General features: G+C 37.2%; 1 protein-coding gene across 4 annotated transcripts in view; it reads right to left on the bottom strand.

The window, feature by feature from the left end:
• LOC137285116 (protein FAM13A-like) overlaps positions 1 to 13,352 on the bottom strand; it is a 73,945-nt gene that overhangs the window by 38,482 nt on the left and 22,111 nt on the right. For all 4 annotated transcript variants that reach the window (XM_067817334.1, XM_067817336.1, XM_067817335.1 and 1 more), the window contains exons 2-3: positions 12,722 to 13,007; positions 11,055 to 11,182 (exon numbers count right to left, since the gene is read on the bottom strand). In XM_067817334.1, coding sequence (XP_067673435.1) covers positions 11,055 to 11,108 — 54 coding nt within the window. In that variant the 5' untranslated portion in view covers positions 11,109 to 11,182; positions 12,722 to 13,007. The remainder of the gene's footprint in view (positions 1 to 11,054; positions 11,183 to 12,721; positions 13,008 to 13,352) is intronic.

The raw sequence follows: 13,352 nt of genomic DNA, 5'->3' as shown, positions 1-13,352 counted from the left end.
ACAGCACTGTAGCCTTACATGGTTCCTAATGCCCAATTCATGATGTCCTTACTTGCACCTTTCAAACAGAAACAAGTAAATGCAATTGGACTGTATTTAGGTGTTACATTTTATTCGAGTTGTTAAAAATAATCTCACAACAAATCCGCTTCTAACTGCCCATACTACACTTGCCATAATATTAGCCAACTGCTTCATCACAAGATAAAAATATTTCAACGTATATGAAGCATCCTTACAATAGTTTAAAGATTCACAATTTTAATAAATTTTGATTCATGGATATGTGCACATCTGTACATTTAAAAATATACTCACATGGATCACTCATAAACCTTCTTCATATCCCAATAGATAACTACAAATCATTTACATCAATTCACAAATGATGACAGCACTAAGACATGAGATCCAATGTTAAAAATACTAATTGCAAAAAAGACATCCTAATCACAGAACTCCATCGAAACGAAAGCGTCCCTCATGTGCTAGCGATCAAAATGTTCCATGCCTTAAATGAGACTTCCTGGAAACGAACGTAAAATAAAATTATGATAAATGAGAATTTTTCAGGAAGCTAGAATAAAATTATTAAACCTGTAGTAGGCAAGCTGGGAGAAATTGTCTGTGTCAGTCCAACCTCTCCTTGTGACTCACACTTCGTGATTCACTGGACCTGTAGGAAACACTGCTTAAAACTACTGTCACTAATGAGATATCGAAATATACACAAATGAGATTATCAAAAAGGGTTGAATATATCATAGAATCAGTAGAAAATTTTGGGGAAATCAAAAGTTTTTTTATATCACTCCACCTGAACAGAAGGAAAACCACACATTATTTCGTAGCATTTATAACGAGTAAAATGTGTCAGCCTGTCACGACAATATACATGTCCTTGTAATTTCTGATGACTAGTGTCAATTATCAACAAAATGATAAAAGTAGCAAGTAAATATGCATAAACTACCATTTCAATTAACCTCTGGGATGAATGTTTTTATAACCCAGTTCCATCACATGAGTACTGAAATATTATTCATTTTGAATCACTGTGCAATGTAGACAACAAATTATGATTTTACTCCCATATGAAACCATGAATTTAATGTTTTGACTCAGTTAAGGTTTAACGTCATATAAAATCTAACTGAAGTCTATGGATAAATAATCTTTGTGTTTTAGTCACATGTTTGCAAGTTGAATTTTGAAAACTGCATTACAAAATAACATGAGAGAAATAAATACACATATACATGTATGTGAAAAAAATATCAAACTTCATTATTTCACATACTATTTAACAACGTAAGTACAAAGAGAAGGAAACAGATGAGTACAAACTTACTGCCTTGTTCTAATGAAACCTAACCTGTCTTGGTCCCCGTTCCTCCTCTGTCACCACATCAGCAGCAGCCATACATACATCTCCCAATCTGTCCCCTTCCTCAACCACCGGACATGTATCCATCATAATTCTAATGACAGCATCATCAACATCATCCAGTTAACGACAGCTACATCCTGCTGCACAACATAGTAACCCAGCTAGTGGGCATCACACTGATGCATATCCCCTGACTGTGACTGTCCGGTAAGCAGACATTTTAACAGGCATGCACATACACCTACTGATGTCAATGGAAGGACCAGTGTTATCTGGAGCACGTCATTCAAAGCAACTGCAAGAGGGATTTATCAGCACACAATAGGGAAAGTAGTCTGCTCACGACAAATACATAATATTCTATTACATGTGCAAGGAATTTACTGATATACTTGGACTTCTATTTACACTGCAAGATGTTTCAAAAGATTGTTGTTGTTTTTTAACTCAATGTCTCTCTTAACAACACATACTACTCTGTATAAATAAAAAATCAACATACCTTAAATGTAGTATCTGTTTAATAAGCCATTGGCAGGGTAAAAAACAAAATGTATTCTTTTACAAAATCTTTTATCTTTTTAATAATATTTCATGACATTTGGCAATAATTGTCAACTTGCTCGATTTTGTTTGCATTGTGTTTGTTGGTTGTTTTCGTCACAGAAGCGGGTGGTGGGGTGAGGTGGGGTGATGTGTATTACCTTAGGTTGCTGATCAGGATAACATATGAAATAAGAAAACACACGTGTTGTGATATATTTGAGCATATGTGAATCTATCTATCAGTATGTCTGAGCAGAGCTCCAGATAAGCTTTTGGCCATGTGGGTGTGATACCCATACTCTTGAAACCAAGTGGTTATTTTCAGTGTCAAGTGAGTATCTATAATTTTTGACACTGATAACATTTTAAAAAAGTCTGGGTATTTATTTCAAGTAACAAGTTTAAGAGGTGCAACATTATTTATATTCAATAATAAGACATCCTCCAGGTTAAAGATGAATAACTAATGATGCTAAATTACAGGCAATAGCTGATACAGGTTTATCTGCTTGTGCTGCAAGAAATAACATGCCTTCGTCTACATCTCTTTTGATGCCACGAATAACTAATGATGCTAAATTACAGGCAATAGCTGATACAGGTTTATCTGCTTGTGCTGCAAGAAATAACATGCCTTTGTCTACATCTCTCTTGATGCCACGAATAACTAATGGTACACGTTCTGTTAAGACATCACCATCAATTGAATCTGATCATGAAATGCAGCATTTGCCCATTATATTTTTCTAGCAGTCCTCAAATGAAATAGTTTTCTATTTGTAGCACAAAAAATACATATCATATTTTGTATAAGCATTCGACCAAGTCTGTACGACAATATCAATTGTTTAAAAGACATGTAAAGAAAGGAAACACCTACTTTCGATATTCACAGATGGGCCAATCACTGAAGGACTGACAAACCGTAACTGGTATCTTAACTGTGCTGCGCATCTGAGATGACATTTTAGAAGGATTCAAGATTCTTTACATCTCACAAATTTGCAGATGGGAAAACGTTTGGTTTGTTTCATTGACTTGAATTGATATGATACACAAGATGATTTTATTACAGGGTAAATTATGCATTATTATTCTGACATAGTGTAAACATAGTTATATATACGTAAATATGCAGCTTATTTGTCTTAACAACAATGAAAAGAAAACATCTTACACACTTGAATTATGCTGAGTTCAAGTAATGGTACATAACCAATACCTATTTGTATTTAGACAACTGAAAAAAAAAATCCCAAAGAACCAACATAATTAATTCATGAATCTAACATTCAAGTGACATTTGTACTGTACTGTATTACATGCCTAAAACTCTGTCCCACATACTATTGATCTGACTTGTGCCTGTGATCTTTAGTCCCTAGTATCCAACCTGATCCCAGAAAGTACAAGAAAGGCACATAAGCTTCTTCTGTGGTCAACCTAATGGACGCAATACGGATGCAGTCAGTCCAAACCACTCGTGCTAAGCCTGAGACTTCGGAAGTCGATGACCAGTGACTGGTCTTCTGTCAACCTCATCAGGGATGTCATGGCACTTGTCATAAATGACATGAATGGAAAGTCCAGCTAAGCCTTGGTAACAGGAACAACTTAGTTTAGATCGGAAACATTAGTGTAAACAGCAATGTGACAATGAAGCCAGGTCTGAGGAGATCGAGCTATCTCCCATCACTTGACATGGCAAGAGTGAATGTACTCAGGCCACTCTGCAGTCAGACCTTTTACACAACACTTATAATTCAGATCAATATTGAACAAAATTACTGTAGTGCCTCTTTTGAGCTCCAAGGCCCTTCTTTAATTTCCGGTCACTTGCCAACATAGCCTATACTCTAGACTGAATCCATTTGGGAGCCCGGTCCCAACAAGAAGCCTGCACTTATTGGAGTCCTACAAATTGGAAGTCAGCATTTTTTTTTTCAGAAGGTTTTTTAACAGTATTACCTTGACCTTTAATGATACATGTCATAAATGTTCTCAAGGTCATTTGAAACAAGTTCATGGAAGAATAATTCTCACTGTGTTTATCATACAGAAAAGTATCACTGGAAGTAGAGGCAGTACAATTTCAGCAAACATCCTGTGAATCCTGTTCAAAGGGCTGCTAATAAAGAAGTGTCAAAGCTATGACACCATCCCACAGAGGGTACTAATTATCAAAAAATCCAAAACTGCACTTGAAACTAGCACCAGACCCTGGTCACTTCCTTTGGAAAGTAGATCATTTGGGATGAGCACTGCCAGTTACAAATGTATTTGCGAAATTGTGTGAACCCCCAATCACTGTAATGGATGTGTTTGTCTGCTGTTTAGCTAGTCATCGATGTTCAAGCAGTAACTCAAGCCTGTATAAAACACAGACAAATCACTGCTTTTTATTGTGAGCACATCTCAACTGTGAACATATGTTAATCACAGCTACCATTGGGTAGTCTACTGTGATGTATGAACCAGTACATTATATGAATGAGTGTTTTGAGGTGCACATCTAATGAAATATCCTAAGAAAAGCTCAGCTTTTTATTGTGACCACATCTCAACTACGAATCTATTTTAACCATAGCTACCACAAAGGATCGAATCACTATTGCAATGAAATCTATGCTTAAATGTTGCAGTTATTGACTGAGGCTTCAGTGTTTATTGTGTTCTGGGACAACACAACAGGCCCATATTAAGAGTAATTAGATTACCAGAAATAAAAATACCTTTTGGATGGGATTCCAGATTCACTAACCAAGAATGGAAATGTTTGTGGATGCCATTTCCTAAAAACAAACCTGACATCATGGTTGTAATTCAGTCCAGCTGTCAATACGATTCCTCTCAAGGGCTAACAAAATGCATGGAAAAGAAAACTAGGGAGTCTATGCTTCGCTAAATTTTCATTGGTTCTACAGCCTCACTCGAACAAACACAGATGGACCAGTGCCAACTACTTGTTATGGTATGCACTGCATGTTTTAATGACTTTACCATATTTGCTTTAGATTACTGCAGTGCTTCACCTACTCTTCGACACACTGACAACAGATTCAGGCGCATGAACTGAAGATTCTGTCAAGGTCATTCTTCAGTTGATGCCAACAAATGTAAGTACACAGCCAATTCCTTTAAAAACACACTACATACCTAAATACACTGACATGCAAGTAACATATCAATTACGAAAAAGTAAAAACATGGTTTCATTTTGTGGTCCAACATATTTGGCTTTTGCCAGCTAATATGTCTGGTTTTTTTCTCCTCCCAGATAATAATGATGATGAATATCACATCAGTCTAAGTAAACTTTGCCTCAGTACTTTTCGTTACACTCCACTACCGAGTCTAACAAAAACTTATGGGAGGTCGCGTCAGGTAACCTTTGAGATTGACCAATCAGAACATAGCTTACCAAATTGCGAAAGTGGATATTGACACATACCTTTTGAACTTTTTATCTCGAAAAGGTTCGTACCCGAACGATTCAGAATGCTACTTAGCGTACCTTGTTCGCTTCCAGGTGATGCACACGGCGCATGTTACAGCCATGACAAAGGTGATTAAACAATCGCTGAAAATAGTGTTTTGGGCAATATTCAAGGATGTCAGCTTGCGGAAATATTAGCTAATGGTAACCATGTCAACAGAAATCCCAAAGCGTATATACTGCAGGTCAAATAACTGTGTCTTATGCGAATTTTTGTTTGTGGAGAGATCTGTGTCAGTGACCTGAATCATTTGTAACAGAAGTAGCTGTTGTCTGATTGGTTAAATCTATTTAACCGTCTCGCATTTGATTGGATGGTCAAAAGTTGCTTAAGGGTTACCTGACGCAACCTTCTACAAGGTTTTGTTAGTCTCAGTGGTGGAGTGTAACGAATAACATTGAGACTAAGTTTACGTAGACTGAATATCACATCAATGCCTGCAAAATTACCTTTAAAGATGTCATGTACACACCTTAGCCAATGTAACCTCTGTTTGAAAAACTGCAAACGAGTAAGAAAACTTTCCCATAAAAGTATTTATCCTAGATGTCATTGTCACTGTTGTAAGCAATCTGGGTTTTACATCACTTGGAACAGTATCTCCACTGTTCCAAGGAGTTACCACCAGCTGCTGCAGAAGGAAGCGAAATAACATGCAAGTTCCTCTTTTTAATACTTTGTTGAAAATTACAAGAATGGGTGTGGTGCTGATGATGAAAGGATCATACTCAATTCTCATCTGATATCTGTCCCCACAATCAGTGGATCCCGGTATACGAAGGCGAAGTAACTCTGCATTGTGAATTTGCCTCCCTGGGTCAACATGGCCTCTAGTCTCCAGTGAGTGGGTTAATGTCTAGCAAGGTAAATACTGAATTGCTAAATATTGCAATAAAGATTTATAGTGATATTCTGAGAAAGTATTCAAGAATGATTGACAGTGATTCAAATAATGTTTCATACTCATTAAAGAAAAATAAAGATTTTGTTTTCAGTTATATAATGGTATGTTGCTCCTAACTGGTAGTCAAGGTCAGAGAGGAGACATGAACATTAGAGCAAAATCACTTCCTCACCTCCATTTCGTGAATCAGTTAAGAAGAGAGATATTATTTGTGAGTGAATGCACATATTTTGATGAATATTGCAATGATAAGCAATAACACTATCTGCAAAAGTGTTCTATCCTCTCCCTCTTCTGAGACAATAATGGAGTTTTCTACCTCCATCCTCGGAGATCACGGTCATCTACCTTTCAAGACACAATTGAAAACTTTGTCTATCCCTGTTATCTGATACAACAATGACTCCAGCTACCCCCATCCTCATGTGTAGAATGGAAAGTTGCCTTCACAACAGACCATCTGAGCCCTAATCTGTGAAATCTGTAGGCATCACACGTAGGACTTGTCCCAATCACTCGTCACCACCTTCAGAATCCTCTAGTGAATGAGCTGCTGACCTATTCCTTACCATACTTACTAGGTGATTAAATGCAAGGCAAGGAGATTACATTGATTTTCCTCAATATGCTTACAGTAAGCCCCTGTGAGCCTTATGTGTCACGACTCACATTAGTCAAGTCCGAAAATAAGGCTGGACAGTGAGAAGACGTCTGGAGCTGCTAGCACTGGCTGGACAATCAGACAAAACATGATACCAAACTAAATGTATATATGCAAGTATTGACACAGTGCTTGTCAGATCAGGTTTACAGTTCTATCAAGCTTTCTTCATTTCTATCGAGAAAATCGTCTTTTTGTCTCATGGCAAAAACATTTTGCATTGCTCACTGAATTTATCTTCTCAAGACAAGATCAATTCTATTTCTCATCAGACCCATTACCTGCACCAATTACAGGTTACAAGATAAAGGAATAAAAAATGATGTTGATATATTTTGACACCATAGGTGTATATGATATCATAATACTGATATTGATGTTGCCATTTATACTGTTTTGAAGGTTGCGCAAAGAAGTTCAAACCAAAAAATGAAAATCTGGTAAAGGCAAACTGCTTAAAATATATCTTTATTTCTGGATTTCAGGGCAGCAATTCTTTTTGATTTCTTTATGGAATAAGTGTACAGCTAAAGATGCATTACTGTTACTAACGATTCACTACTCTGGAAATATAAGGCTCCATATCGTGTTCAAATGCATCATAAACACCAATGATATTTATCTGGCTCCCAAATACAGAAAGGTAAAGAAAATTAAATACCAAAGTCACCTTGGAATCAAGATTTCACATTCATGTACCTGCCAGAGTCTGTGAGCAATATTCAAAGTCACTTTATTTCAAGTGAGGGGTTAACTAAGGGGTAAAGATGAAAATTGTTGAGCAATAATATAGCTTAAGCATATACAACATAATAAGACCCATTTCAAACAAAGTGCACTGAAAAATTAAGCTGGAGCCAGTGTTAGACAACTTCCATGACAGAAGAGATTTGGCTGAATATTTGGATGCTCTAAGTACTTTTAAATCGTAATTAATTGTCCGAACACTAATTACACTGCTAAGCAATCAATCGAATCCTGTCGGTAACAGTAAGCAGATTACTCCAGTCCAAGAAATAAGGTGAACCACAACTATATGAAACCTCATATTCCAGCTGTATGACGGCAGAGTGAAAATAACTCTCTGGACCAGTCAATCACGTGATCAATATTATCAGCAGCAATTCACACCATCAGAGAGCATTACAACCCAAATCATTCAGGTGCCATACCCCTAAAGACAAGCACTGACCACGGTTGCTGAGGGACCAATTCTAAACCAACTCCGACAGGGTCTGGATTAACTTACTGCTTGTTCATCATGTGTGTGGCGTGTGTGCATAGTATACATTAGGAGTTCCCAAAAGTAATCATCCAAAAGATCAAGATTTATGACTTTCTCCATTTTCTATAAGTAATTAGATATTTTGTGGCAACAAACATTTGATGATAATCGACTTTGGTCATTCACCTGATGAAAGAGATAGAATTATTTGTTTGATTATCTATAAAGTATTATGCTTTTCTTATCAGAGCAAGTAAGAATTAGTTTGGAAACATCATATTAAGAACAAAGAAAGTTGTTATCCATAAAAGCGTGTCATGCAGACACTGGTTTTGTTGCATTTAATATTCACATTTGTAACCAAGCTCTCTGAATGTGAATGTTTTGTTACATTTCTTAATGTTTCCTGATGAGCTAATCAAGCAATGCACCCCAACTATCATGCATCTCCAAGGACTTACATTTATTTATTTACTACAGACAGTGCTGTCTCATTTTGGGCCTCCTGTCAACATAATGAAGTTCATGCAAAGATTGTCAACCAGGAATTTATGTAAAACGAATGAACACAGTCTCATGTCCAGAGCCTGATCAGTGACAAATACCAGCAAAGATAAAACACCACTTGGTAAAATACTGCCACTATCTAGAACTGATCACTGAAATTATAACCATATGATTTTCAGGTAATTCAAGCAGAAACCTAACATCACAAAGGATGACATAATCACAGCCATCAAACAGAATATAGCTTTGCTAGTAATTGGAAACATGGGCGATTGGGCCAAGAGTTCTTTACAACCATCTGACCATTCACACCATGACCATGAACTCACAGGGGAGCATCTCAAGAAGTATGCATGCTTTCTCCAAAGCTCACATTCAGGGACAAAGCCAATTCCTGAAAACAACTTTATCTTCTTTCTTAAGACATTTCCCAGTCTTCACATTTCTCAAACTGGTCTATCGAGGTTGAGTGAGTAACAGCCTAGCTATATCACAGCCATTGACACAGGATTGGTTCAACAAACTGTGCTAAAGTGGAGTGTGGTATGCAGGTCTTGGCCAATCCATTGCCCCTTATCTTCAGCAAAGTCATCCAGGTGAAAGTGAAAACAAACTGTAATCCCAACTTTACCCAACTGGCGGGCAAACATGCCTTTCTCCAGCTTCTGTGTCATGCAGAATAAACCAGAAACTAGAGGTGTAACCTGATTCCATGGATGTGATAGAACTTGGAGGCCAGTACAGTAACCACATTTGATACATTGATACTATCATACTTCGGAGGTCAATCATAACAGAGAATCATTTGTCTGTAAATTTAAGAGATCATTGATAAGACATTCTAGGGCGGAAATACACATGCAAGCAGTCTGTGTGAACATTATGCTATTTCATAGCCAACCTGGAATTAATAGAGAAGCTGCATAAACTGTTCTTGAAGAATGTTATAGTTATATATAAACCAAAATAAAAGGTTACGTTTTGCAGGCATTGTGATAGGTTGACAATCAATGTATTGAAACTGAACCTTACATCAGAACAAAATACTGTATTGCTGTGATGTTACACGACTCATGTATTCATGTCTTGTCGTGTACTATTCCCAAAACAACCATTTCCAAACCACTGACTACCTTGTCCAGAAATACAGGAAGTTTTTCACATCAAAGAGATGAGTGTTACCTAGTGTGTGTTAGCTGCACATACCTAACACCTTGCACAACACATCTCATCCAGTTTATTTGATGAGTTGATTTTGCTGAGACAGGTTACTAAATTCTATTGTTTCATCTGTGGATGGCGGATAAATCCATTATCCATGTCACATGTTGATGCCAGGATACATATTTCACGAACATTCAACATTATGACCCAGAAGGGCATCTGGAAAACACTCTCACCCACAACAGGAGCAGTTCAAAGTACATTCCTGTCCAGCAGCACAACCAAACTTAAGCTGTTTAACACAACATTCTTCATTGTCCTAGGTTCTCATCTATGGCATCCTCTTGTCTAAGGGGCTGAAGGTTTAACAGTCACCACAGCAATACAAGGCTCAATGAAGAAAAACTTTATCTGATGACAGGAGAGAAGTAGCTTTATAGAATCACATATCCCTGCTTACTTAACATGAAAACTTTTTATTTTTAAAATCGGTATGCATCAACGGCCATCAAGTGACACTCCATGATTCCCAACATCACTGACAAACATCCCCTGAATAAAAACATCTCTGTCAAGTCTTGTCTCAACTTGAGTTGGTCTGTGATGAGGCAAACTGTCCTTATTAGGCCAAGAAAACAACAGCAAACATAACCAATAAAAATTCTGTATTCAGGCATGTTACTCTAAAAACAACTTCGCATTCTTCACCAATGTTAATCGCACACTGCTTGTTTAGAAATGATGTTATCAGCAATATATCTTGAATTTGCTGTTTGATATAGCTATGATGACACTGGAGAATGATGCTCTATTACCTCCCTGTGACACATGGGTTTCTTTTGATGGATGTATCCTTCTGTTTTAAACCACAGAGATGAGAAAAAGTCAGTGGGGTTACTTGATAAACAAATAATGCTTTCCATTTTTGCTTTTGACCTTAACTGCTGAAATCTTGAAACTGTCACGTGAATCTAGTAAAAGAAAATATTCATTTCATGAACAGCTAAAAAATATCTGATTCTTCCTGAGTATAAAATATGGTACATTAAGGCAAAACAGTGGCCCTAATGAAAGATAATTTATTTCTCGTCCAACAAACTTTTCCCATAATCTTCAAAATAGTGAAAAGAAAACCTACCAAGTAAACATGTTCTACTTACATTATATTCAGCCATGTTGACAGTTGGAGGTCCTGGTACAGACGTATACTTCATTTCCTAGATGGAGCTACACACACTCTCGGCACACACAGCAACCCTCATCAAGCAACAACTTGGAGGGGCCACACCTGCAACAAGAAGACATCAATATCCCCAGAAATGGTAAAAATACTCTTCATGTAAATGTACTAGCTATGACTGTGTCAAATGTACAGTTTGATGCGCCTCAGTAATTTTGATACTAGAAACAGAGAGTTACTGGTGATTTACGTCATTTGGTTATAGGATACCCACAAAGTGGAAAGACTGTACTGAAACATGTTAAAAGTTCTACTATGAAAAGAAACAGCACCACCTATATAAATGAAGTCTAACTTGTTGACATGGAAGGAAAAAATTATTTCATTCTGAAATCCACCAAACCTATCTATGTGACAAGTTTAGAGATAAAAACATTTACCTGCCTTAAAAGTTAACGTTCTGCTTCAGAAAAGGGCACCAACACCACCTTAAGTCAATGTCAAACGTGTTCCAATGGAAATGCCCAATACATTTTATAGAGAAATCTCAAACCACCAAAAGGCACCAATGCACTGCCAGACCTATATGCTGTAAACAGCCAAATTTTCGCGACCGTTTAATTTTCGCAAACTTCGCGTCAGACTTCATGACGCAAGAATAAAAACACACAATAACATAGATATATCATACACTCTATTCAAGTAAGTCAACAACACAAAAACAATACAGGTGTCATTGCTCAATCACGTGTCACCGCTGGGCTAATCTGGATTAACACGGCTCAATCACGTTCTATTTTCATTGTTCTAACACCTAATAAAAAAGGATTAATTCTGAAATCAATTCACTAATTTGTCGTTAGATCACTTCACAAATCTCTTTATTTTATAACAGCTCAATGGGGACGCACCTGCGTGTCGTGTAAAAACATTCAGAGACGCCCCTGTAACAAGATCACCTCGCGAAAATAAGAAGGTGCGGAAAGGTTTAGTGACCATCACTCGCGAAAATTTAAAGGCGCGGAAATAAGACAGTTTACAGCATGCCACCCTTGGTGAAGAAACATTGAACACTTCACATGTTCTGCTTGAGAAAAGATGTATTTGCACAGATAGATGGACAGAGGAGTCTGCACTTCATTGTGACATCTCTGAATTTGGTCAGTGTCAAACACCTCTGTTTAGCATATTATTTATCTAAACATTTCCATAAAATATATATATATACTATAGAGACATTCTCAGGAATCAAAGCATTATTTAAATACTGTATCATAATGCAAAGTTCTGGGCTTAGATTTTCGAAGCTCTCTTAACACTAAGACAGTCGTAAGTGCCATACATTAACTGTAACTTATGACTATCTTAGAGCTAAGAGAGCTTCCGAAATCTAGGCCCAGTACTGCTGCTGGTACATACTAGTTTCATGGCAGGTCATCATACCTCGGTACCTTGCTTATATTATTAATCAAAGGTTTCTCGGTCTTCAAGAGATTATTTACATACAATGTTATGCAGTTGGGATATTGCTGAGTGCAGTATTCAGAACATCAAACAAACAATATCACTCACTCACTGGTCTCTACTGGATTGTTCACTGGATGCCATTTTTTATTTGAATGTGGAATTAAACAACAAAGGACTCACTTGTGTTGTGGAATCTGTCTACGGTTGCTTGAGGCACCTACACGAGAGAATGGCCAACCCCAACATTCAGTCCCACTCACACACTGGCTGCCCCACTGACCATGAGCAGGTAGTGGCCACCACAGGGGATGATGTTGACGATGGTCTCCACTGATAATGGTGATGGCCAGTCACCACAGTTGACAAGGATAGTCACCAATGGCTGATGTGGGATGGTAACTGAGAAGATGCCAAGTACTGCTGCTCAACACATTGGCAGCAGACAGTCAAGATGAATGCTCTGACTCTGAAACAAGAAACAGTAATTGGTTTGAATGTTCACTGATACGGAACAAAACTTTGATCATCAAGTGTAAAATGAAACACTGGCATATTATCAATAAGGAGGATGATTTACATTCTCAGACAAAAAAAATTACATTAATGATGTGGAATATTTGCTGATGGATTTCAACCATCTTGAACCAGGCTCTGGAACAAAACATACAAAAACATTTTCATCAAAAACTAAAAATCAAATTCAGCTGATTTCACTTACACCAATTTCTTACCAGTTAAAACTGTAAATCTTTTTTATCATCTATAAGCATACTGACATTTCATTTGTGCAGGTAAAGCAAACAAACAAGGT

This window comes from Haliotis asinina, chromosome 5, assembly GCF_037392515.1.
Source record: "Haliotis asinina isolate JCU_RB_2024 chromosome 5, JCU_Hal_asi_v2, whole genome shotgun sequence".
Classification (NCBI taxonomy): Eukaryota; Metazoa; Mollusca; class Gastropoda; order Lepetellida; family Haliotidae; genus Haliotis; species Haliotis asinina.
This window is presented reverse-complemented; position numbering and strand designations above follow the sequence as displayed.